At 38.7% G+C, this 26373-nt stretch overlaps 1 protein-coding gene and 1 long non-coding RNA gene across 2 annotated transcripts in view; one reads left to right on the forward strand and one right to left on the reverse strand.

The window, feature by feature from the left end:
• The window catches only part of LOC148185981 (uncharacterized), a 209893-nt gene that overhangs the window by 128354 nt on the left and 55166 nt on the right, over nt 1–26373 (forward strand). The gene's annotated exons all lie outside the window — the stretch shown is intronic.
• LOC121960882 (uncharacterized) overlaps nt 1–26373 on the reverse strand; it is an 80796-nt gene that overhangs the window by 13976 nt on the left and 40447 nt on the right. Inside the window, exons 21-26 of the mRNA XM_042510768.2 lie at nt 20447–20500; nt 15388–15441; nt 12149–12220; nt 11614–11649; nt 9164–9208; nt 824–856 (exon numbers count right to left, since the gene is read on the reverse strand). Coding sequence (XP_042366702.2) covers nt 824–856; nt 9164–9208; nt 11614–11649; nt 12149–12220; nt 15388–15441; nt 20447–20500 — 294 coding nt within the window. The remainder of the gene's footprint in view (nt 1–823; nt 857–9163; nt 9209–11613; nt 11650–12148; nt 12221–15387; nt 15442–20446; nt 20501–26373) is intronic.

Below are 26373 nucleotides of genomic sequence, written 5' to 3' on the forward strand. Positions count from 1 at the left end.
ATACAGGACCAATGTTGTGTCTTTATTTCAACTTGTGAGGATGCTGAGTTTATGCATGAGACATATATGTTTAGCTTCAGTCTGTTAGTATAGATCCTGAATGTTGCCAAGTGCATATTAAGCATTTTACTTGGGGGTCAATTTAAAGTACCCGCAAATCAACTGGAAACACTAAACAACACACAGTTAGCTTTTTTTAGCTGGATAGCTACAGCTGATACAGTGTGATAGCAACAGTTGTCATTTTAGTTGGCAAAAATTAGCGTACTTGTAGGAATTAGAAGCTTCGTTTGTCTAGTTCCATCTAAATATTTCAAGTGGTAAATCTGCCACTTGATCTGTACAAACCGTACTAGAACGTGGAAAGTAGAACGAAGTTTGACAGACAGGTTTTGGGGGGAGCGGGGGATCTGATTGTCAAATATCCCGATGAAATCTATACACAGCACTCCAAAGTTCTCTACTTTTTTAAAAGATTTTCTGTTTCCTGATCAAAAAGCATGCGAGTACAGTGTAGACTTGTATCAAATGATATCCTACAAATGATACGGCACTTTCACAACTAAAGGAGGCTATATCTCCATAAATTGTGATTCTGCAGACGGTACAGTAAGTGTTTGATATTTCAGATGTGTGCGCCTTTAGAAAAGAGGGCTTTTGTGATGTATATTTTTGCCCGGGGGGCCAGATTTCCCCGGGCCTGGAGGTATTGGCTCTGTAAGTCTTCTATAGCAGCTGTGCAGGCTTGACAGGGCTTCTCACTGCGGTGCAGAATAAGACAGAATGGATTATATCTAATACCGCAAAGTCTAATTCGACAAACCTCTCCTTTCCATCCCCTGGGTCCCACTTCGCCCTGACGGAAGAAAGAAAAGAGAGCGGGAAGGGTGGGGAGGAAAAGAGAAGAGGGGGAAATAGAGAGAGACAGTTAGAAACTTCAGCTTACATATCAAAGGCTGAGTTAGTATGTCAGAGGAGCTGTGCTCGCTGCTCTGCATTGCTGATGCAGAACCGCTCTCTTTTCTGTCAAAACCGCTGGCTTACAAAACATTTTAGATTGGTTATTGTAATGCATTCTCTAAAGCATTTTTTTCTACTTGTAATGTAATGAAAAATGCATCCGCAGAGCTGTTAGTCCTTAAAAGACACCATCCAGTGGTAACACCAATCCATGAGACATTTTTTTTTTACAGAATTAAGTGTTGGGAAATAAATCCAAGGCTCTGGGTGTGTTCTGCTTCCCTTAAAATGCTTCCTCTTTACTTGTAAGTGATTTCTGCCAGTTTTTTAGGGGAACAAACGAACAAGAACATTGGAAGAAGGCAATGAGCAACAAACAAAAAAAGGAATCAGCAAAAAATTACCAAGACATTTTTAAAACAGCAAGAAAAACACCTGACTATTAGTTTAAAAAAAATAATAAAATGAAGAAAAAAACAACAAAGAAATAACCTTTACAAAAGTGCTTAAAAAATAATAATAAATTTGTCGCATCTTTTTAAATATGTAACTATAAATATTGTTTTCCCCCTGCTTTTTTTTCCCTAGACATTGTCCTTAGCTTTTTAAAAATAATTTTCTAAAGCTACAAATTTCTGCAAACGTTATTTACCAAGTTGCTTAGGGACGCACGATAATATCAGCACGTCACTGATATCCGCTGGTTTGAGCTTTAAAATCAAATATCGGTATTGGCCAACATACTAATTTTTGCTGATATGACAAATAAAAATATGAAAATATTTATATTTATTTATTAATTCATTCAATCGACAAAGTGAACATATACAAATCATAAACCTTACGTTAAGTATTTTTCTTATTTTGCACAGTTAATTAATATTACATTCATTGAAAAGCGTTGTATTTTACGTCTCCATCTGCTGGAGGGCCATCACAATAACATTGTGCATAATATGATGTTTATTCCACTAAAGAAGAGATTTGAAGATCACTTAAATTAGGAGGGTGAAAAAAGTAAACATATAGGTGTTAGCATTGGTAACTGGCCCAGTGAGTTATAGTGGGGCCGCATAGCTCAATATATCAGAGCAATTATTCAATTTGTGATAAAATCACTAAATTTGGCAGACATGATTATGAATACATTAGAAACAAATCTGGATATCTGGCCATCACAAACTCTGACCCTGGTTGCCACGGCAACCATTTTTCAAAATAGCTACCAGCGGTTGGTTAAACTTTCCTATCCCATTGGATCCACATGCAATAATGGACATAATCTTGATACTAGTAACCCTAAGTAGCAAATAAAATACTCACTCCCAATTCTGTGGACATTAACAAAGTATATAATATATATAATGTAATATAATTTCATTATATTGTATTTTCATTATATTGTGCCGTGAATCAGTAAAGACTGTTCTATTATTTTGTCAGATGGTGGATACCAGAGCAAATGTGGCACACATGATTTTTATATATAATGGCCCAGTTATTTATGTGTTATTCATGTATGGACTTTATTTTACATGTTTACAGACGCCCCCCATTCAATTTCAAGCATTTCTATTTAAGTATTAAAGCCATGAGATCAGCTGTGGGTATTTAAGCTCTGAGCTCTCTCTGTATTCTTCAGTTGGCAGTTAGCACCTAATACCAGTAACACCAGTAAAGACCAGCCAACTCACTGGTTGGCTTTCCATCTGTTCTTTCAGTCATTCTTTAAATTGTCACCTGAACACTTTTTACAAGGTTTACATGTCATTTTTACATGTTTGTTTTGTTGTGTTCAGATTATTGTGCTTTGTTGTGATGCTTGAGTAAATGACAGTGTATTGTAGTACTGTAGAATAGTACATTAATAGGGATTAGTACATTCTGATAGACATTTGTAAATGATAGAATGACCTACGGCACCTATCAGAATACCACGACTCCACATTTAACTACAATTACACGGAAAGTTGTCCATTCTGATATATTTTTGTAATTGACAAAATGATCAATTACACCTGACAGGATGACCTACCCCACATTTACCTACATTTATACAGGAAGTTGTCCATTCTGATAGATTTTTGTAACATACACATTGATCTGTTACACCTAACAGAATGACCTTTGCCACATTCAACTACATTTATACAGGAAGTAGTAAATTCTGATAAAAATCTGTAGCTGATATAGAATGACCTACAGCAATTGCAGTCTGGCAAATGCTGACATTTTCTTGATGTCAAAACATATTTTCACTTTAATTTGTATGTAATCAATATTTGTTGTGTTGAAAACATGGACACATGTTAACAGCAGGCAGCCATTTTTGAAAATGGCCACCAGAACACCAGTCTGCATTGGCCCAATATCCAGATTTCTTCTAAATACATTAAACTATATTTTTTTTACCAAATTTGGTGCTTTTATCACAAAATGAAGTATAGGTTAGCTATGCTGCCCCCTTATTGTTATATATCGGCATACTGCATATCGACAAAAAGTCCAATATCGTGCATCACTACAGTTGCTCATTGCGTTTTTCCCATGTTTTTGGAAGGAATAAAATTGGCTTTGCAAATTTTGGTTATTAGAGAATTGGCCTTATACTTAATTCCATGTGACATTAAAAAAATATTTAAAAATCTTAAATCTAACTTGCCTTAAGATGAAGGAACCTTTTGTAGGATCCTGTGGCAAACAAAGGACATGATTGGCACATTTTAGCTGATTTCAAGCCAAAACTGAGAACATAAACTGGCCCCGACCACGTTATGTGTACTGCATAAGTTACCGTGGAGATCTAGCCAGGTTAAAAGAGAACCACCTTCATAACCTCATGAAAACTCTGGCTTTATCAGACTCAACAAACCTCTCTTAGCCATTTGACTGGCTTTGTTGTTTGTTGTACACGCCTGGAGACAACTAATCGTGGCCATTTTCATTCCCTGGTGAAACTTAAGCATGCCCTTGTTTTCTCCTTCAATAAACTACACAAAAGAGCTCAAAAAGAGATAAGATGATTTTCTCAGGCAGAAGCCTTCCAGTTCTCGAGAAGAGTATTTTAAGTAGCTAAATGATAAAAACAATGCATGGGAGCAACTTAACACAGTGACTGGCCCTTTGGAGTTCTGCATGTAGACTTACCCTTCAGCATAAACAAGGCGACAGGCTCTTGAGATATGAGACCACTTTGGGTCAAACACTGTGAGATAGATATTTACAAAGATATTAACAGCACCGGCAAGTAGCCAGTTTTGGTTCTTAAAAGCCATATATGTCTTGTGTTTAGCCAAGTTCAGGCTAAACATCTGTGCTTTTAGCTGCTCTGTTCCCTTTGCTTTTCTGTGATTGGCTGCCATTTTTCTTCCATGTCATGTCAACATTGATGTTAAAGGGATAGTTCAGGTTTTTTCTTTGAAGGGGTTCTAAGGGTTACTTATCCATAGTTTTTGTACTACATAGAGTAGATGTTATTCGGCACACTCCCAGTTTGGAGAAACAGGCAGGAGTCCAACATGGAAGTTAAGTAATCTACTGCTGTGGATGGGGGCCAGCAACTATATATATATATATATATATATATATATATATATATATATATATATATATATATATATATATATATATATATATATATATATATATATATATATATATCAGCTTAAATACACTATGCAGAGAGTATTTTTACTCCTTTATCTATATGTCTATCTGTGATTTTAAATGGAAAAATATAGCTGTTACATTGTTTACTTCAAAGACCCCATTACAAAAAACAGTAATTATAGTTTGGTATCTGCTGGTTCACCACTGCCTCAAGCAGTTAGTTAGTTTGTGTTATTGTTTGACTTTTGTGATTAAATGGGTTAGTTCGGATTCACGAAGTTGCACAATAGCACAAATTCACTAACTGATCAAAGCCACCAGCTCCAGTGTTCAGCAATGTTAAAATGACCGTTTTCCCAGTGGTGTCTGGCGGCTTTTGACGAAAGCATAGATGTGAAAGTGATTGGCTCCCTTGTTAAAACAGGCTATTTGTTGGAAAGGTAAAGTTGTAAACATAAGAAAAATGTCCAGAAAACGTTATTTATAATGATTATGATTAATTACAAAAAGTAATACTTTTTAGTACTTTTTAAATAATTTTCTTCTTCTTCTGTTTTTGGTTTTAGATTCTTCTTCTTCTTCTTCTTCTTCTTCTTCTTCTTCTTCTTCTTCTTCTTCTTCTTCTTCTTCTTCTTCTTCTTCTTCTTCTTCTTCTTCTTCTTCTTCTTATTATTATTATTATTATTATTATTATTATTATTATTATTATTATTATTATTATTATTATTATTATTTATTTGTATTTTTATTTTTAATAGATTTTTTTATTTGCATATTTTCAGGTAATTGTTTTGTAACTTCTTTTTTGGCTATGTCTTGTTCAGTTAAGGCCTTCAAATGATTTTGAAAGAAATCAAATCAATTTGCTCATGTTTTAAAGGGTTAAACTGATATTATTTTTTTTCAGGTGGTTAAAAAAAAAAATGTTGTTAACCCTATCTGCAGCAGTAGATTGCATAACCTCTGTTATGCAATCTACTGACTCCAGCCTGCTTCTCCAAACTGGGAGCATGCCAACTGTTCGTACAAACTTTGTTTGTAACATGCTGTCTGGGGTAAAGTACGCTGTACAACCCAACAACCCAACATCAAAACAGGACTATCCCTTTAAATCCTCAAGGTGCTCAGAATTACACGAGTTTGACTATTATTCTTCAGTTCCATTGCAGCTGAGCAAACTCAATCTGCTGATGAGATTGAAATGCCAACTAACAAAACATTTGCTTTGTGAAGTATGAGCCCTCAGACGCAGCTACCATGTTTGTTACAAAGATGCTCTTTCAGTGTGTAATGATCTCCTAGCAACACTCACATTGTGTCAACTGGTCTTTGCAGAAACACAGAGTTCTGCGCGGTGTGACGCGCTGTAATGTGAACGCCACATTACTTCCCCAGTAGAAGACAAGCGGTAATGAGGAGGGAAACCAGGCAAACAGAACACACCCTCTCCTGAACTGCAGTGCAGAGTCATATTTATTTTACCCAGTAAGTATTAGGAAGTCTGTGTGAAGACAAAAATATGTCGTATTCATTTTGGCAGTGACACACTTGTGATTCACTGCTGATGCATTTAGCCTTGAGAGTGTGTCACAAGGAAGCTGGGCTGCTCTCAACACTGTAGAATTATAGAGTGTGAACATTAAGCTGCATACTGAAAATACAATTGTTTCATCTGTCTCAAGTGTCGCAGAGAAGACTACAAAACTCTGTCTCCACATGATGCAATAATGCTGCTGCTGCACACACACACACACACACACACACACACACACACACACACAGAGGCACTGGATTCTTTGTGTAAACCCATCGAGGGATGTGAGGATCGATGCCTCAGTAATCGATACTTCCTGATCAATTCTCAAATGGTACTCATATGGTATCATTGCCATTAAAACATAATTTACAAAGCTTGGCCTGAAAGGTGGAAATTGCAGATCACACAGCAATTTATATCATTATGTTTGCTCATTACCAATTATTGATGAGGACGATCATCTCAACGTGGATAAACATGTTGAATCAATAGTGCAATTCTGCTTCTTTCACTTTATGAAGCCCTATTTCACCCTGTGAAGATGTTTATGAAGAACTTTTCTTTCTCGTCTTTCCACAAGTCACCCACTCCTGTTTATCTCACCCTGCTCCTGCAATCCTGTTTCTCATTCTGTCAAAACAGCACCTGCCATTTTTTTCCCCTCATTTAACGAATAGGTTAGACTGGGGGTAATTGCAACATTTTCTGATTTTTGATGTAATTTCTACCGGCGGTTGCCTGGCTCCTACCCACACTGAATTAACCCTTTGAAACTTGCGCTAATTGGTTTGATTTCTTTCAAACATGGAAACATGGGAAAAAAGACAATATGCAACTTGAGAAGATATTACTCAAAAACTAAGACGAAATTAGAAGAAACTACGAGAAAACTACCTAAAAATCGGCACAAAAGAAGAAAGAAAGCAACAAAAACAAACAAGGAAATAACTTTGAAAAAGAGTATAATGGTTTACTAAATGGAACATAGTTATTACTAGATTTAAGGTCCTGGTTCATGCTGGCTCATTGTCACACTGTCATGTTTTACTGGGACAATTGTGAAGGTATATCACTGTCCCTCTCCTCTCCTCTCCTCTCCTCTCTGCTCCTCTCCTCTCCTCTCCTCAGTTCTTTACTCTCCTCTCCTCTCCTCTCCTCTCCTCTCCTCTCCTCAGTTCTTTACTCTCCTCTCCTCTCCTCTCCTCTCCTCTCCTCTCCTCTCTGCTCCTCTCCTCTCCTCTCCTCAGTTCTTTACTCTCCTCTCCTCTCCTCTCCTCTCCTCTCCTCTCCTCTCCTTCTGTGGCGGCAGCCAATCAAATAAGACGATATGCAAACTAATTATTTAGGGATGATACGGCGACTGGGGCCCGCCCACTTACTGTTAAAAAGAAAAAACACTCGTTAGCGAGCAGGTAAAAATGGAGAGCAGGAGAGCATTGAAAGTTGTTCAGATTCTGCACTCTTAAAACGCGGTTGTCTCTTCTCAGGCTACAGTATTGCTCCAGCGAGCAGAAGTATTCTGCACACAAGTGTGGTTCTGTGTGCTCGGATCTGGCTTTAATGCGCAAATCTCTTTTGTGCGCCTGCAAGCTTGATTCTGTTCATGCAGATGTCATTTTTGCGTGCACAAGCAGAGATATAATTCCACACGCAGTTATTGACAGTGATATGCCTTCATAGACACTTGAATGGAACAGAGTCATTGTTACTGGTCCGGGTTTGGTTCAGGCTGGCTTTCTGTCATACTGTAATGGTTTACTAAATGGAATATAATTATCATCAGTAGTTTTAGGGTCCTGGTACTCTTGACACTGGCGTAATGTTCCACTGTTGTGGTTTAGGCTGGCTTACAGACACACAGTCATTCAGACACTTGATTAGGACGTGGTAAAAACGGTAGTGATAGCCTACTGAGCGTGCTAGCTTGCTCAGTCAAAGAACTTCTACCATCCTAAACAGTTATCAAGTAGCTCAGTTACTAATAGAACACTAAAACCTCACCGTTTATCAAAGACATTTGTGCCTGTATGTCTAATAACTGTCCAACAAAAATGCCTCTTAGTGGAGCAGCTTACACTCCGGCAAAGGAAAGTGGCGATTCCTTTGAGATGAATTGATTTTGTTGTTTTACATGATGTGTGTTTCAGACCTGCTGCTTGTCTCTAATCTGCCAGCCTGCCTTCACCTCAGCAGCTCTCTTTGCCTGTTTAGGATGCCTTGAAGCTGCTAGCTGTTAGTCTGTAAACCTACCATTGATCTTTAGTGAAATGCCTGCAATTGAGCCAGTCCTGCCTGTGTGTTTGGGTCCTCTTCACTGTTGCCAACAATCTGAGTAGTGACACTTTTTTCCTCATATGGTTGTTCTGGGGTTGAGTCTAAACACTGAAGCGGGCAGTGACTTTGCTGTAAGGTCCCCGAGAGTCTGGAACACATCTCCTAAAGAGATTAGCTCGGCTGAGTCAGTTACCTTATTTTGTGTCCCTGCTGAAAGTTTACTTTTTCAGAACAAATTCTGTTTTGATTTTCTGATTTTATTTCACTGTCTGGAGCTTCTGTGCTGATTTATTCTCTCATTTTTATTTTGTCTCTTCTCATTTAGTCACTTTTGGATTGTACCCTGCTTTGCACTGCTGTTTGCTTGCACTATTTTCTGTTAAGTCTTTCATTGCATTTTTATGTGTTTTTATATGCTGTCTGATTTTAATCTTGAAAAGCGCCTTGTAAAGTCACTTTCAGAGAGGTGTTATATTAGTGGAGTTTATTATAATCATATTTATTTTGTGATAAAAGTCTTTATGGTGACTTGTAACAGGGGATTTATGATATTAGCTACAGACAGACAAAAAATTAAAGTTCTAACCACAAATTAGCTCCTTGTAAGTAAGGACTGGCCAATATATTCCTCCTTCTCCTCATGCCCTTGTGGGGACATTTAGTCCTTGTAACTGCACACACACACATACAAACACACACATTTAAAACCCAGACTCCCTGTTAAAGCAATAGAAACATGTACTTCGCTGCCACCCAGTGGAAGCAGAATGACTCAACACTCACAGGTAGACCTGGATTTCCTGGCTCTCCATCTCTGCCTCGCTCCCCCTGCAAACAGATACATCATTATTAACTGAATGTTCGTGTGAGTGTGTTTACATACGTGCTGTTATGGCTTCATATGGTGTGTGAGTATGTGCAAGGAAGAGATCAACGGGTGCGTCAGTTTAGGTGTGTGTGTATTACTATGTGCTGGTCCATGTCTTCATTCTGTGTGTGTGTGTGTGTGTGTGTGTGTGTGTGTGTGTGTGTGTGTGTGTGTGTGTGTGTGAGAGAGAGAGAGACAGACAGAGAGAGAGAGTGAGTGTGAGTGAGTGGAGAAAAGGTCATGATTACCACTAGCAGGCAATAAGAGAAACCCAGGGAGAGAGGGGATAGGAATTGGCTAGTGGTGACCTTTAACAAACCTGACTTTTTATCTTGTGTGTGGCTTTCTGACTGCATCCCGCAGCACTGTAACACACTGCTCTCCTTCCTCTGCTCCTCTGGGCTCTCACACTGTTTTCCATTAGTGCACGTCAAGGGAAGCAACTGAATCAGAGCATTCATCACATGCTTTGATTGTTCAATTTGTGACTGGTGCTGCGTTAATGATGGTAGAAGCACAACAATGTGGCATCTTGTTGCTTGTTTACAACATTCAGAGCTTTAATATGGCTACAAATAAGTATTTGTTACATAAAGATATAGTGGAGTAATGGTGTCCTGAGCAGAGAATGAAGTCATGCTACCTCTGTGTGTGTTATAATCTGAGCTTCTCTGTGGTTTGCTGTAATACAAGCTTCTCTGTGGTCTGTTGTAATACAACTTTCTCTGTGGTTTATGTTAGCCGGTCCGGTTAAGCATGCATGTCAGGTAATTGTGGTTTGTTGTAAGAGCTGCTTTTGTTGTTTAACTATTTAAATCCACCAGAGACTCAGTGAATTCATTGATGTCATCTGCGACATTGACAGTGGTGTCCTGGAACTTGAATTAGGTCTTTAGGTTTCATTACATATCTTGACCTCAACAAGATAGAGGCATAGATTCTACTTCCAAACATGGACTGTACAGCATATAGCTGTGAGTGTTTCTTCCCCTTGTGGCACAGGGCAAGCAGGAACAGGACAGTGTTGCAAAATGGACTGCAACAGACTGCAGAGCAGTTTGGGTGTTAGAGGACAGGGGGTTATCGGAGGCTTTACAGATAGCATCCTGACTCAGCTTACAAACCGCCATCGAGAAGCACAATTGTGTCCAAAATCCAGCAGCTTTGCGGCACAGAATAGAGGGGGAAAAAAAAGATGTAGTGGCGGGGACCAAATATATTGCGCTGACTGAGGATCACTGGACTTCAGTTAGCAGTCACAATGACTTTGGTGTTGCTGCACACGTCATCGACAGTGAGTGGAAACTTCAGTCGTTTGCATAAACCATACTGAAAATGATTATTCAGTTATTCATTGATGCACTCATCTGCCGTAATTCAACTGAAATATATTTTTTTAAAGCCTTCGCAGCAAAAAATGATGTATGCGATTAATTTAGATTGATTAATCACAGAGCATATAATGAATTAGATTTATTTTTTTAATCGCTTGACAGTCCTCATTATTTTCTAAAACAGTAAATATGTGGCTGAAATATTAAAGAGACAGTTCATTACCAAATCTAAAATAAATAGGCCTGTTTTCCCTCTTACCTATGGTGCTATTTTTCAATTTAGATTGCTTTGGTCTGGGGCGACCTCTAAGCCGCTGGGCAGAGCGTGCGCCACATATGCCTCAGGCTCCTGCAGCGGCCCGGGTTCGTGTCCGGCTTGTGGCCCTTTGCTGCGTGTCACTCCCCCTTCTCTGTCCCCCCTTTCTTGTCTCGCTTAAGCTGCTCTATAAATAAAGGGAAAATGCCCCCAAAAAATAGTCTTAGATTGTTTTGGTCTGAGTTGCCGAGTCTCAGCGATAAGGGTTAGCATCTAATGCTAGCCCACCTAGCATCACTGAGCTAGCTAATTTTATTGATCAGCCGAAGAGGACGCCATTGATGTTTGTTAATGTCCATGTCTTAATGACACCAGCTTCTTATCAATGAGTAGATACACTTTCCTCTAAGCAGTGATATGGTTGATGGGTGTAGTTTGGTACAGAGAAAATCGTTCCACTTGAAACTGCTCACAACAAGGTCTGTGGATTACCTTGAGTAAACAGATCATGTTTTCTGTAAAGACACTTTGCTGTTGAATTATTCAAATGTATTTTTTGGGCGCTTTGAGCACCACGAGCCGAGTGCCATCTAGTTCCATTATACTGAAGAGAAGGCAGACATCTCTACAGCTGATATCTCCAGCACTCGGCATCTCACACCAAAACTATCTAGATAGATTAATAGCACTGCAGGTAAGACGAAAAATGTGTATTTTTGATATAAGTGTGCATATGACTTTTCAGTAGAAGTGCTAAAAAAAAAGAGTATGGTACCTTGTTTCCTTTAGGGCCCGTCTCTCCTGTTTCCCCCTAAAAAGACACAGAACATTAGTACACGTCCAACTTACAGTGTTTCCGGGTCTCTGTTTTAACACTGACAGTGTGACATCTAAATAACAGCATGCTATCTGAGGAAATTATAAGAGAAAATTAGCATCACTGTCCTGCTGACAACATATTGTACGGAAAACAAAACGCAGCATGTTAAACAGAGTGATCCGGATTAGGATTGCTTGCACTGTATTTATGAGCCCGGACGTACTGCTTTTGAAGTGTGAAGGACAACCTTTAGCACCATTAAAATTAATCATGTCATCTAAGCAAAATATGAATAATACATGAACAAGTTTGTATTATGTTAAGCTGTCAACATTTCTACAGTACAACATGTAAATGAACTCCTGACAGATAAAGCTATGAATCATTTATAAAGTGTTGCCTCTGCTGCCAATTGGAGACTCCAAACAAAATCATCCAGGTCATTTAAATTAATTGGTTCATGTATGTTGTTATATGAGTTGACTCTCACCCTGTGACCTTTGAAGCCGGGCATCCCCATGGCACCTGGCAGTCCTGGAAAACCCGGCTCCCCTGATGAGCCCTTGAGAGGTGACAGATTATGAAAATCAATGGGGGGCATACAGGAAAAGACAAGGGTCATATGAGTTACCATAAAACTTCAATGAATAGCCTGGACTACTATTTGCATTAATCATTGAACTCAACAGGCTCGTATTTGGGAAACGCATCTATATGGGATGGGCTTTTAATTCCTCTGACACAAAACTGTTGCTCAGCAAAGATGGGAAATACAATCAAATTATGGATTTAATCCTTTAAAACGTAGACATATTGTCTTTTTTTTTTTCAAAAAACATGGGAAGTTAGTAAGAAATCTGAAAAATACAAAGAAATTACCAAATAATTTGCCAAAAAACAAACAAACAAAAAAGAAAAAAAAACATAAAAGAAAAAGTAAAACAAAAAAATCAAAACAAGAGATGACCTAAAAAAAAAAAAAGTTCCGTAAAATAATTCTGATTATATATTTATAAATATAGTTCACTGGACATTTTTCCTTCGCTTTAAATAAAATGGCATGGATCTCTTTTTTTTGTGTCTCTCTTGTTTACTATGACGGTAATGCTTTTTTGGCGCTCATGGTTTCAGTAAGATTAACTGAATGATTGATTTGTAGAGAATTTTACCAAGCTAATCGTGTGTAGCATGTCCATATTGACAAAAGTTGAAACATACGTATATACATATTGTATGTGTTATCTAAGCAGCTAACTAATGTTATCTCCAGCAGGTAGTCAAAAATCCAGTTTTATACATTCAAAGAACTTCTATTAAAATGAGCCGCATGATAACCAGGCTGAGCCTCTAATCGAGACAGGCCTTTATTTGTCAAAATGTGTCGCCACACCGGGCTGCTGAAAAGGACTGGGCATTTAATCGGGACAGGCTCATATTTGAAGTTCTACAGTGTTCGTCAAACTAGCCATGTATTTCACACTAGACTGAAAACAGTTATAAACATCATGTCTTTGTTTGAAACCCAACAAGGGAGCAGATAAAAGGAAATATAAAACTTGAGCAGTTTCCAGGTGTGTGTGTGTGTGTGCTTGTGTGTGTGTGGCTGTCTATTCTATCCCCTGTGACAACTTCCCAGGCTGCTGCGCTGAAAGGAAATGTTCTTAGCCAGTAATCAGGGCTGGTTAAATGTGGGTTATAAAGATGTTTCAGTGAAAACTTTTCAAGCTCTCTTTTATCCATGACTCATTACTCATTACCAAAAAGCTGAAGTAATGTACGCTTCGAAGGATGGCACCTTCAAAACAACCAAGGTTACCTGTAATTAAGTAGCACAACACAGACAAGTCGGATTCTTTTTTTTAAAAATTGCGATGATTGACATTTAATTGCTCAAAACATGTCACTTAAACAAAAAAAGCAGAGCTGTCACTCATAAGCGGGATCCAAAGTGCAGGCTGGGGAAGTAAGAAGTGTCTGGCAGGATGAGAGGAAACAGACGGAGAATGAGGTTGGTTAAGAAAAGAGAAAAGGCAAAAAGCTGTCGCCCTGATTGCACCCTGATCCCCTGTGGGGGGAGAGGGGAGATTAGGAGTACCCTCACTAATCTGACCGCCATGTGAAATTTTATATTTTCACTTCTATGCCGCTGTCAGACGGGACTGGGGAATAAAGATGCAAACAGTGTACGTGCTTTTTGGCTAGGGAATGCTGAGGGACAGACGCCTGTCGCTGTACAGCAGCATGGGACACAGCTAGAGAGAGGAAAACAAGAACCTGAAGTGAACTTGCCTTGGGATAACTCTTTATTTTGAGTAAAAAGCAGATGCTAGATGAAAAAGGTCCAGTGCACAAGATGATAGAAACGTTGGGCCACACCTGGCAGTCTGTTTGGTTTGATTTAAAAGAATACTCTTGGCATGTTGGTAATTAAAATTTTGGGGGATTTAGTGGCATCTAGTGGTGAGAATTGCAGATTACAACCAGCGTTCATTGTTCAGGAGGTACCAGGAGACTAATTATCTTCAAGGGGTCAACCGATATTGTTTTTTTAGGGCCGATACTGATTAATAGTAGTTAATGAGACAGATTCGGAAACGATATGCATTTACAATAAAAATGAAAATATTTCTTTCAAAATTTAGAATTATGAATATAACTCCAACTCAAAACTTTGTTTAAATGCCTTTAGCAAAGGTTTAATCAAAACTGAAACATTCAACATCGTAAACAGCAAGTTCCCAGCAACTTTTTTTCATAAAGTCAAGTGAAAATTTAAATTAAACAACGCGTAAATGAAAATAGCTCCTACAGGTTTTACAAACTGAAAGTTCCTTCCATGTTGACACTTCCTTTGCATGTATTTTATCAGCAATCATTAAATAAATGCGCTGATACAGATAATCTGCAAAATGCCAAATATTGGCCCAGTGAGCGGCCTGGCTGATAATATCTCGACCTCTCATCTCTTCCTTTTCCAAAATGGACAGACCAGGTGATTTAAACCGGTAAAAACACTGAATAAAGCAGTTTCACATTAAAAAATCTGTGGTTTTCTGATGCTGCTTGCAGATATGCAGGGATGCTAACTGCAGTGGGCGACACAAAAACAAATCTGTCCAGAGCCAAACAGCAGCAAACTTTGTTGCAACTTTGTTGCTACGTCACTGCATCACCTGACTTCCTTTCATAACTACTACAGGTATAAAAGATTGTCATCTAACAATAAATATGGCTCATAATGAGCTGCTTCTACAATCAACCTTTGACCTTGTTTTCTGGGAGAGGGCAGTCTCATCTGGTAATCCACACTTCAGCGTGAGAGGCTGCAGAGAAGTGCTGGGTGCATGTTTACACTGATTTTGTTTCTTAAGCTATAGTTACAACACATAACTCAACCCCCAAAACCGCAAATTGAGTTTGTTTACGGATTAAATAAATGAAATATGTGTTAATTAGTGATCTTTAGAAGCGTCTGTAGATGGATTTTCCTCTTAGCCGGGCTAACTGCTGTTTGTCTTCACTCTTGACACACACTTGGGTCAAAAAACATTAGTCTTGCAACACTAGGTACGTTGTAAATGCCTCTAATTAACTAATGTAAGATTAAATGAAATATTCATCACAGAGGCAGAAAGAAAGACAGACAAATGAAAGAGGTGTAGGAAAAGGAGGAGGCGGTTCTGGAAAGCTGAAGGAAAAATGTGGTTGATAATCTGCTGCTCCACTCACCTTCTGGCCTGGTGGACCATGAGGACCGGCGAGCCCTGGATCTCCACACTTCCCCTAAAAAACACACACACACATACACACACACGACATTTGACTGACAATGCTTCTGAGGGCTTTCTGTTGATTACACCAGTTTCTAAATCCAATCCTTAACAAATCTCAGGGCTCTATTTTAACCGTCACAAAGACCAGCACACAGGTCAGCGAGAGTACATCAGAGTAGCTGCACGCTACGCAGAGTGCAGACCAGCATGCACAAAGAGGCCGTGAAGTGGAATATAAATCACAGTATGTGGTGATTAATCATTACCCTCTCAGCCAGTCACGTCACTGGTCTCTTACAGCTGTGCCCATCGCACGAGGTATGTCACTGGTCTCTTACAGCTGTGTCCATCGCACAAGGTATGACAGGGGCGTTTCAGGAAAACGGCTTAACGAATTCAGAAAAGAGATGGCTTTTCTGAATGCAAGAAACGATACCGCTGCTGTGTGGATTCAGACAGAGAGGTTCTGAGGTGCATTTGTAGCAGAGCAAATAATGCACTACTGACAGCACAGTGGTGGGGTGGAGTTATGTCATGTTTTCTGAGTGTATTACACATTCTTATTTTGTAACTAAATTATGCACACACTAGTTGTTCTGTGAGCCTGTAGTAGGCATGTCTGCATGTTATGCTTAGTTTTGTGTCATTGCTTCATGCTGCGTACATTGCTTTTTGTGCTAAAAAGCTACATGTTGTTGTTGTTGTTGTTGTTTGTTTTGGAGAGGAAAATGCCTTTGTGGTTAATTCGACTCCTGACAAAAACCTCCTGCATGATCAGCACTGGTGGAATTCTAGCCAGGACAAGTTTTAGCTGCTTTCAATCTATAATTCACCACTAGACGCCACTAAATCCCCCTCGGTTTTACGCACTTCACTTTTTTTTAATGCTATTTTTGGGGGATTTTTGCCTTTATTGGTAGGACAGCTGTAGAAGGACAGGAAATGTGGGTGAGAGAGGGGGAATGACATGCAGCAAAGGGAAATCGAACCTGGGCCGCTGCAAAGGACTCTGCATACGGGGCGCACACTCTAGCAGGTAACCTGGAAGCTGACCCGACACACTTCACTTTTAAGGAAATTCAACGGAACGTAATTGAGTTTAGTAAAGAGACAAAAAAAAGGTTTAAAGGAGAGATTATGGAAATTTACTCATAAATTTAGGATGTAAATAGTTAAATGAGTGGTTAAAGTAAATAGTACTAGACATTATTGTATGCAAATTGTTGGTTGAACTTATTAAAAAAAAAAGAAGAAACACTGACTGTACCTTTAACTTTAGTTTCTTTATTTGATTGTTTATGCCGGTATCAGTCAAGCCACCTGCAGTCATTGGCTGTAAGTGAGGAAACGAACGGGAGAGGGCGGGGACAAGGCGGTACTCAGGAGAGACGCAAATGAGCAGCAGGAGGGGTCATGTCGGAGGAGAGACATAAATTAGGAGCAGGAGAAATATCGAAGAAATAGAAATTGATAGTTTGGTTAAAGTTTGAGTAAACAGTCGGAGATTGTAGCTGTAAACAATAATGCATATTTGTTGCTTCGTTTTAATTGTTTAAGTCATAAGTTGTGTGCGAGTGTGCTAACGTAGGCGAGTCACTAGTGGAGAGGACGCCATTGCTGACCGGAAAGGACTGTGTATGGGACGCTGCGCTGCTTTCCAGTCATTTGGACCACGGGCTGTTTCACCTAGACTGACACCAAACTGAGTTGAACTTTATGTGTTGTCTTGCTCTGCTGAGGAAAGGGATTTTATCGACTTCCCTATTATACTTCCATGGATCTTATCGGTGGCATTTCACGAGCGACATTCAGGCCTGCAACTTTTGTCTTTCACTCGCACGGGAGTCTGTGTGGTACCATGGAGGTTCAGTTAGTATTTTTTGAGTCTGCTATTGAGAAATATTGGGAGGAAAGGGTGAGAAATAGAGATTTTGTCAGAGAAATGTATGAATTATTCATTTATGTTTACTATTTTGGTAAAAGTCATTTCATTTTTTCATATTATCTCCAGGAATTTATTGAATTCCGGATGTTTGTAGAAGTGACTGAGGCATATTTGAAAATGTTTGAAATGGTGTGACTCAGTCAGTAAACCCGTTAATAACTGTTGGATAAAATGATCATTCCTGTCACAAACACTGAAATGGCATTTGTCCTCGAATATCCGAATCTTTCGGTCCAGCCCTAGTTATTAAATTTGTACTGTTAGAGATTGAAAAATTAGCTGATTATACAGTCTTATATGCCAAACGGATAGATTTACTTGTAATAGTACATCATATTTTATAAGCTCCTTATACTGTCTACTTTGAATGTAAACTGCAAAGTTACTAGTAGCTGCGAGATACATTTTTTGCTTAAAAACTAAATGATTTCCTATTGGAGTGCATTGGAGGAAGGTATAAAGTAGCATAAAGTACAAGTATCTGAAAATCGTACTTATGCACAGTACTTGAGTAACTGTCGATCCCTATATTCTGATCTTTGTGGTCATGTAGAAAAAGTGAAACACAACCGTGTGACTTGACTTTTCACTGTCTAAGGAAGACCCAGGTAAACTAGGGCCATACCAACTCGTGCGACCTTGTCCACACTTACATGGCTATTTTTAGAAACATAGCTTTTTCTGTGTGTTTTGGCCTGTCATCCAGACAGGCCACTGAAAATGGACATGGTAAAAACTCCTGCCAGGGTGGAGATATTGAGAAACTCAGTTTTCAGTGCTTATGTGTAGACAGGTAAACCAGTGTTTTTTTGGCTTGCCTCCTTTGCTTGACGTCAGGGTATGCATCGTTATCTCCGCCTTGCAGCACAATGCATGCATGAGCAACGCATGACGGCAACCTCACCAAACTGCAACATGTTGCAAGCTAATGGTGATCAGCATGGCAGCGTTGTTGCTGTGGCTACTCTGCAGGGCTGCCTGCTGCTATGAGTTCTGTATGTCCACATTTATAAGCACATATTCCACTCATTTAAGAAGCAGTGCAAGCTCCTGCATTCTTGACAACACAGCCCTGCAAATGTTTCACGATAAAGTGCCCCGTGTCAACAACTGATGGGATTCTGTTGACAGAAATGTTGTCAAAGGACTTTCATTCTGAAATGCAAGCAGGGAAGTTTGAGTGCAACAGATGTATTTCTATGCCCTCATCTTTGTGACGGATAAAAACATTGAAAATGTAATAAAAGCTACTAAAGGGTCGATATAATTATCAAAACAGGGTTTTCACTGTCATGCAGCCAAGTTGCTTCTGGTGTGTCTCCCCTCTGATGTGCCATCGTTCTTGTTGTTGTTTTGCATTTTCCAGTAATGACTTAAGGCTTCTGATTGGCCAGCGTGGCCTTACAATAGAGTTTATATCGCCACCTGTTGCTTTGCCATGCGCTTGACGTCTCTTGACAGCCTGGAAAATATGCATTTTTAAAAATACCAGTGTACATGTGGACTAGGCCTGAGTCTGGTGGGTGCAGAACTGCAGTGGATTGTGGTTATTTTGCAGCAGTCTGGTGTTGGTTATGCATGATTAATTAAGGTAACACCACGGTGAATCACGGTGTGTTTCAGTGCTGTTCTCGTCATATGTTGTGTGTTCCGTCTGTAATTATCTGCTGCAGGTGGAACACAGCCTTCAGACTTCAGTGGAGATTTAATCAGCTGATAGGGAAGTTCCCGTACAGGTGTTAGGGTTTGTATAATTAGAAGTGTTGTGTGTTTATCTGTTTATGTGTGCTTACTGACTGATCCTATCACCAAATTATCAGGTGCCACTCTGCAGGTCTTCGTTCTCAGCACACTGTCATGTTCACCTTCATATGCATGAAACTCCCATCATCCCCCACTCTCCTTTCATTTGGGTGTCGTGCATACTGCGCTGAGTACACAAATACCAAAGGGACAGGAAATGTGCATTTCAAGGTCAGGGAAATATGAAAATGTCCCATGTGCTAGTCTTTGCAAAAAGGAGCGCTCCAGTCCAGTGAGAGTTTACTTGGCGTATTTGCAGGTTTTTGGAGCTAAAGGTTAGGATATCTTTCTTTTTGACCATTCTTTAAATTTGCCTCTTGCAAATCCCCTAACTTTACCAAAGTGTAATAACAAATCACTGGATTAACCTTTTAATATGTAAGGAAAAAATAGAGAAAAAAATCTAGACCTATAATACTCACTTTAGTAATTGGATAAAACAAATGTCTTTAATGTACATATTTAAAAAACTGTGTAGAAAAATATTTCTAGACCTATAAGCCTCACTTTTAGGAATTTGATGGAGAAAAATTACTTAATTTACATGCTTTACAATACATTTTCAATATATTTCCATATTTTTCTTTGTAAAAAAAGAAAATAGGTCTTGGAATCATACAAAAAAGAAATTCTAGATCCATAATCCTTACTTTACTTTAGGAATTGAATATAACCCCCCCATATTTACATATGTCCCCTAACCTAACCTTGCCAGTTGCCTAGTTATTAAACTGTCTCTCTTTTTCAACAAATATTTTAATATTTTATTATGAAAAATTCTAAAATTCTAAAAAAAAATAAATAAATAGATACATCTTAGAATTAAAAAAAAAATATATATATATATAGAAAAAAATATTTCTAGACCTATTATCCTCATTTTAGGAATTAGTTCTAAACTTTTTTCCCTTTTATTTAACCACTCATCCTTACTTAACCCTGACCACCAAATTAATAAAACATGGTGCAACTTCTATTTGCAGAAATGTCTGAGAGATTGAAACATAAACTTGTTCTTTCAAGGAGAGAAATACAGTCCAAATATGAACCGTCCTTGGTAGAACAGCATTTATAACATATTCAGAAACACCTACAATTTGATTCCAAACAAGTTGCCTCCCTCTCAGCAAAATGCCTTTTTCTCCACGGGAACATCAAGAGAACAGGGAGGGAGGGTACAGCATTAGAACAGGCTCAGAATAGCCGAGTGGCTGGGGAGCAGCAGGCCATTAGCATAATAACTAATTATAACGTTCAACGCACAGACCTTGGGACCATCTCGGCCGATCTCTCCGGGCGGCCCCCGGGGCCCTTGGATTCCCTGGACGGAGAAGGATATTGGGGAGGGAGAGAAGGAAAAGGGGAGGGAGGGAGGGGACAAGAGAGGAAGGGAGTGAGAGGAAGAGAGAGAGAATGAGATGAAAGAGACAGGCACAGTGCTTTGGGCTGAATGTGACAGAGTGCGTGACGGCTTAGTCAGGAGGCACTGAGGGAGAAATGAGATGGCTCAGGTCCACTCACACACACACATTCACAGACAAACTCACGCACGTCAGCTCTTGCACACTTTGCGCATGCAAACACACACCAGTTTGCATATTCAACAAAGCATTGTGCTGTATCAAGAGCCCAGCTCTATCTTCCCACATGCCTCAACGAGAGAAACACACACAAATAAACCGACTGTCCAAAACTGTCCAATAATCTGATCGCCTGTGAGGGAAAAAAAGAACAAAAAAAGTCCAAAGCATAAAACTATGAATACTCATCATAAGTGTAATATTACTGCAAAAAAGGTATATTTGTTGATTCAGGACCTATAGTTCTCTTAACATGAATACCAATCTATCTCAACTCTAATTTGATAAAAGAAAATGTTACTATGTTACTATGACGTTATGTAGTGCTACGGGAGATGAGAATTAAATGGCGTGCAATACATTTTTAGATGCCATTATTTTCGTGTTAATTTTTTGTGTCAAGAAACAAGCTTTTTTATCTTGAAATAATAAGACAATAACCGGTTATCAAATAAAGAATGTTTTCTCTCATTGGGCCCCTTATAATCAAAGGTGGGACCAATTTATTGTTTTGCAAGTTCCAAGTACGTCCCAAGTACTTGCACCCAGGTCCCAAGTCAAGTCTTAAACTCTGACTTTCAAGTGTGTATATATATATATATATATATATATATGTTAGATGAACAAACATAATGGAAGCTTTTGAAAATTTCTATTTATTTGTTAAAGCAAGTTTGTTAAAAATATATTTAGCTGTTAAGCTAACCATGGGTAAGCATTAGCTCATTAACTTTGTTAATATTATCTTTGATGTATTGCATTTTTTCAAATGAAATTAGAAGTTTCAAGTTTCAAGATGCACATTTGACGTACTTCAATTTGTTTATCTTTTGTTGTTGACAACTGTATAGTTTTTGGAGGCATAGTAAATACTCTTTGATATATATGTATTGATATATATTTTTTTGCAACTTGATGTTGTTGATTGGTTCAAACAAATTAGAGCTGGGAATTTAAGTATTGACCTCTGGGAAATGAAGGGAAATTAAGTGATTTGTGACCGCAAATCCGTAGCTCTGTAATGCTTAACTAACATTCAGCTAGTAATATGAACTATATTAACAATAATGTTTTATATTAGCCTGAAACTACTGTTCTCTTTGTGTAACCTCAAATTTCTTACAGAATTAGAAGGTGTGGTATGTCTGTCTGAAATATTTAAGACACAAGTTTTGCATACTGCCAATCTTTTTGTCGTTGTCGTTGTCGTTGTCGTTGTTGGCCATAGCATGGCTTTTGAACTGAAATGAAATGTTTCCAAATAGGGCTCTGTAACACAATATCATGGTTTTCTTTTACAATTTAATGCTTTTGGATTGGTTCAATAAATGAATACCATTTTATGAAGGGATATTAATTGATTCATGGCACACTTATTAAAAAAATTTTTTGGGTGGAAGGTTTTCAAGTCAAAAGGCTCAAGTCCACTTAAAGTCACAAGTCATTGGTGTTACAGGCCAAGTCAAGTTGTTGTTGATGATGATGATGATGATGATGATGATGCATCTTTTATTGTATCATATGCACAATGATACTCTGTTTGGCCTCTCTCAGTAAAAGAGTTGCAAGTATTTTTTGTTGTGATCATGTTACGTCTAAAGTCATCAAGTTTGTGACTTCAGGCTGAATCAAGTCCCAGTCATGTGAGTCGAGTCCACCCCTCTGCTTCTCATGGTAATCAGAGATCAGGACGGCCATGCTGATATGCCTAAATGGCATCTTGACAACTGTAGTGACTGATTTAAGCTGACAACATCAGATCAAGTAGTACCCATTATTGATTGACACTCGTGTTCTCCGGTGGGCCTCGGTATTATACTGGAGGCCGTTCCCTCCCTCTGGTGGCTCTCTTTACAACCATCTGAAGGCAGCAGGGCATTTTTTTTTCATCTTCAGTTTCTAACTTCAGAGATGTCAAACACCGTTGAGCACTGTTGAACATTGGCACAATATTGTTTGAAACAACAAAACTTTTTGTCCCCTTACATTCAGGTATTATGGTTAAAGAAACAGTGGCAAAGCAGTGCTGTCTCTTGCGTGTCCTCAGAACACTGTGGGCTCCGTTAATGTGAACCTAGGTGCCTGGCCTGATCACAATCACGCATTGGAAGCGCTTTTGGGTAGAGGATGGGAAAAGAAAGAATGAATTATATAGGTGGGTGCATGAGAGGCTTTGCCAGTCATGGTTTATCACATTTACTTCTTCCACACCTTTTTAATCACAGAGCTCTCCCTGTCATGACACACTAACAGTTTGGGGATCCTGTCAAGAGTTTTCTTCAGAGGAAACTTCTTGTTGGCTTGGACTTGGAAGATAAATTATATTTTATACACAACAGTCTCTGGTGCTGTTGTAGCTGACAAGGAATGTGTAGGCGGTTCTTTTATTTTTTGCATTTCATTTACTCTCTCCATAGCTTGACTCACTCACGCCAGTCGGCTTGTTGTTCTGACCTCAACATTTGTCTATGGCCTTACTTTATATATTTTGTAACTTTGTAAAGTATCTTATTACTCCCACTCAATTCAGTTATAAATATTCACTGTCATTACACACTTTAGTTCACCGGTTCCCAACCTGGGAGTTCTGACCCCACCGGGTGGCCAAAGCTTCTCAGGGGATCTTGAGGCCTTTTTGATTTTAAGGGGTGAAAGAAGAGTTTTTTAAAAATCCACTTTAGATTAAGAATCCTTAAAAATACATCATATGGACAGAGAATCATATAAAAAGCTCCTTTAAATGTCAGGAAAACTCTTCTTTGATACATTTTAAGAGGACTGAGTTAAATTTAAAGAGGACTACACTGTATGTGGAAACACCCTAAACCGTGACTCTGAAGCTTCCTGCCAGGGAGCTCTGTATGGGAGAGCTGCTGGTTTTATCTGTGTTTCCTGTGTTGTTATGGATGTAGGTTGAGGACTGTACCCTTTTCTTTAGGACAGTTAGTTAGCTTTGTTGTTGTTTGTACTTAGGGCTAAGATTCACAATTTGGAAATTTAAGGTTACGAAGCTTCGGGGCTTGAATGATTCTTGTCGACATTTTTTTATCTGAACATTTTAAACCCTTTCAGTTTGTAAAAGTATTAGGTGTTGACAAAATCCAATGTTAAGTTAACCACAGAGTCACAGTGACTGTGAAGATATAGGAAAGTAAAATCTACAATTTGAAGCAATAAGAAACATACCATTTAATGTTTATTAATTAAAAAGGATCCATATCGGGAAGAGGTGCACTCAAAATGCCAAGTTTGATTGGTGTTGGCCCGGTCAACTGACAATTAGTTTGACATCTATGTATAGTTATTATATGTGGTTGCCTAGATACAAGGGACGGCTCATCCTACTTCCTCCTCCTGACTCTGTGTGTGTGTCAGATAAGTCAGAGAGCCACTGCAGGCATAACGTCATAGTGCTCTGTTCTACTGACGGGTAGAAAGAGGGGGATGAAGATGAAAAGACCAAGCTTGTGGTTGTGGGAAGGTGACACCAGCCTCAAGCTGTTTTTGTTTGTTTGTTTTGTTTTATTTTATCAAGGCTTTATGTGCCACAGAGAAAGTATTAGCCAAATGCAGTCTAAAAAAAGACCAAATTAAAATGGAATGAATTTGAATTCAGCCTTTTAACCCTGAAACTGTAATCTGAGCAATTTTGCCTAAATTCTGTAAAAAAAAAAAAAAAAAAAAAAAAAAAAAAAAAAACATGTAAGGAAGGCAATGAGCAACAGAACAGAAAATGATTGAAGGTTTTTTTAAAAAATGATTTTTTTAAGTACAAAAAATTACCATAAAATTGGTTCAAAAATAAATTAAAAAACACACATACATTTTTTTTTTTATGAAACAAAGAACAAACAAGTAAATGAACTGGAAAACTTGCTTAAAACTGTGATGATTCTGTATTATCTTTTTAAATATGTAATTCTGATAATTATAAATCTTATTTTTCCTTAGCTTTTTGTCCTTTTTCACCAGATGTTTTTTCTTAGCTTTTTAAAAAAACAATTTTCTAAATCTACAGATTTCTTGCAATTTGTGGAAAAGTTATTTCCAAGTTGCCAATTGCCTTTTCCCCCATGTTTTTGAAAGAAATTGCACCAGTGTGCTCAGGATTCAAAGATTTTAAGACTTGTAAAAGGCATCTAAAAGCTGCACAAGAAAGTATTGTTGCTTCAGGTTTCAAAGGGTTAAAATTTCATAGTGATGATTTACTAAATAATTGTCTGATTTATGTGTTGATTCATGACCATTTATCAATGAATCTATACTGGTTTCCATGATGCAGATGTTATGCGACTCTTCCCTCCCATCTCCCTGTACTGTGTGACGTTCCCCAGCAGAGGGCAGCAGAGCTGTAAACATCCCCTCCTCTGATGCCACAGAGCTGTGTATATTCACAATGCTCTGCTTTGATTGCATCCGGCCGTGTGTAATCTTGTTTACCAGAGGGGGTGCCCTGACTGTGTGTACAGCCGTAAAAGCGCACACAGTCATCTGACTCTGGTTCTAAATTAACAGCCACTCACCGCCTTAATGGCACGGCTAAGTAAATCAAATGGACACATACGGTGCCTGGGCTAAATTAATGATCTCATTAGGAGCCCACTGCAGAGAAGATGATGTGAATTGTAGTCTTGGAGATAAGACTGCATCACTCTGAGACAACTGTGAAAGCAGGTGGACCCTGCTACTCACTCATTATACAGGTAGCCATTTGGGATATGCTGTAAATGTGTGGATCTCTTGGGGATTTTATGTGGGCTGAGTAAGACTGGGAGGGGAATCAGTATCATGATCGCTAGTGGCAAGTTATGTGGGCTGACTGTGGGCCTCTTGTTGGTTTCTTGGACAAGGTCAAATATGACCATCCACCACTCCCAATTGGGACACTAATCAGCAGCCTTTAATTATTCACAGGCAGGGGATTTTTTTCCCTGTTTACTCCCGGTTTGGACTGTTGAATTCCCTATGTACTGTAGTACTTGTCGCCGGTAACTCTACTGTTGGCTGGGAAAGGTACTGAGAGACATGTGCTTCCTTCATATTGCCAGCTGCTGCTTTTCACATTGCAGCAAAGAGCTGCTCCGTGCAGGAGTAAAGGCCTCAATATGTTGTCAACAAACTAGATTATAGGACGACTGACTAAGGGCAAGAGTGTTTATAGCTGTTTTGAATGGTGAAGATGAGGCTGGCATCACTGTCTTCTCACTGTCTCTTAAAGAATTCTGTCTTGTGCATGTCTTTTTAGTCTTAGACATCCACCCTAACACATTTTCATTTTAAAGCCTGTGGGAACCCAAATCACAAAAAAAAAATGTATGTAATTTAGGGTCTTACATGCATAATAAAAGCATCAAAAATGATCAGACATTAGCCTCAATCTAATTGAAATATTGTCATTTTAGGGTTTTCATAGTTTCCTGAAGCTGGGTTTATTTGGGCGTGGTTATCTCCAATCCATATCACCTAATATGGATAAAGACAATCTAATCTAATCAAAATTCTAAGTCAGGTGTCATTTGATACTAATTTTACATGCCAAACTAAAATCCCTCAATGCTCCTTATAGTAGGGTGCGTTCAGAAACTAAAACTGAGACCTCTGAAAATGCTGCTGA

Source organism: Plectropomus leopardus, chromosome 21 (assembly GCF_026936395.1).
Source record: "Plectropomus leopardus strain MGB_pleo_1.0 chromosome 21, ASM2693639v1, whole genome shotgun sequence".
Taxonomy (NCBI): domain Eukaryota; kingdom Metazoa; phylum Chordata; class Actinopteri; order Perciformes; family Serranidae; genus Plectropomus; species Plectropomus leopardus.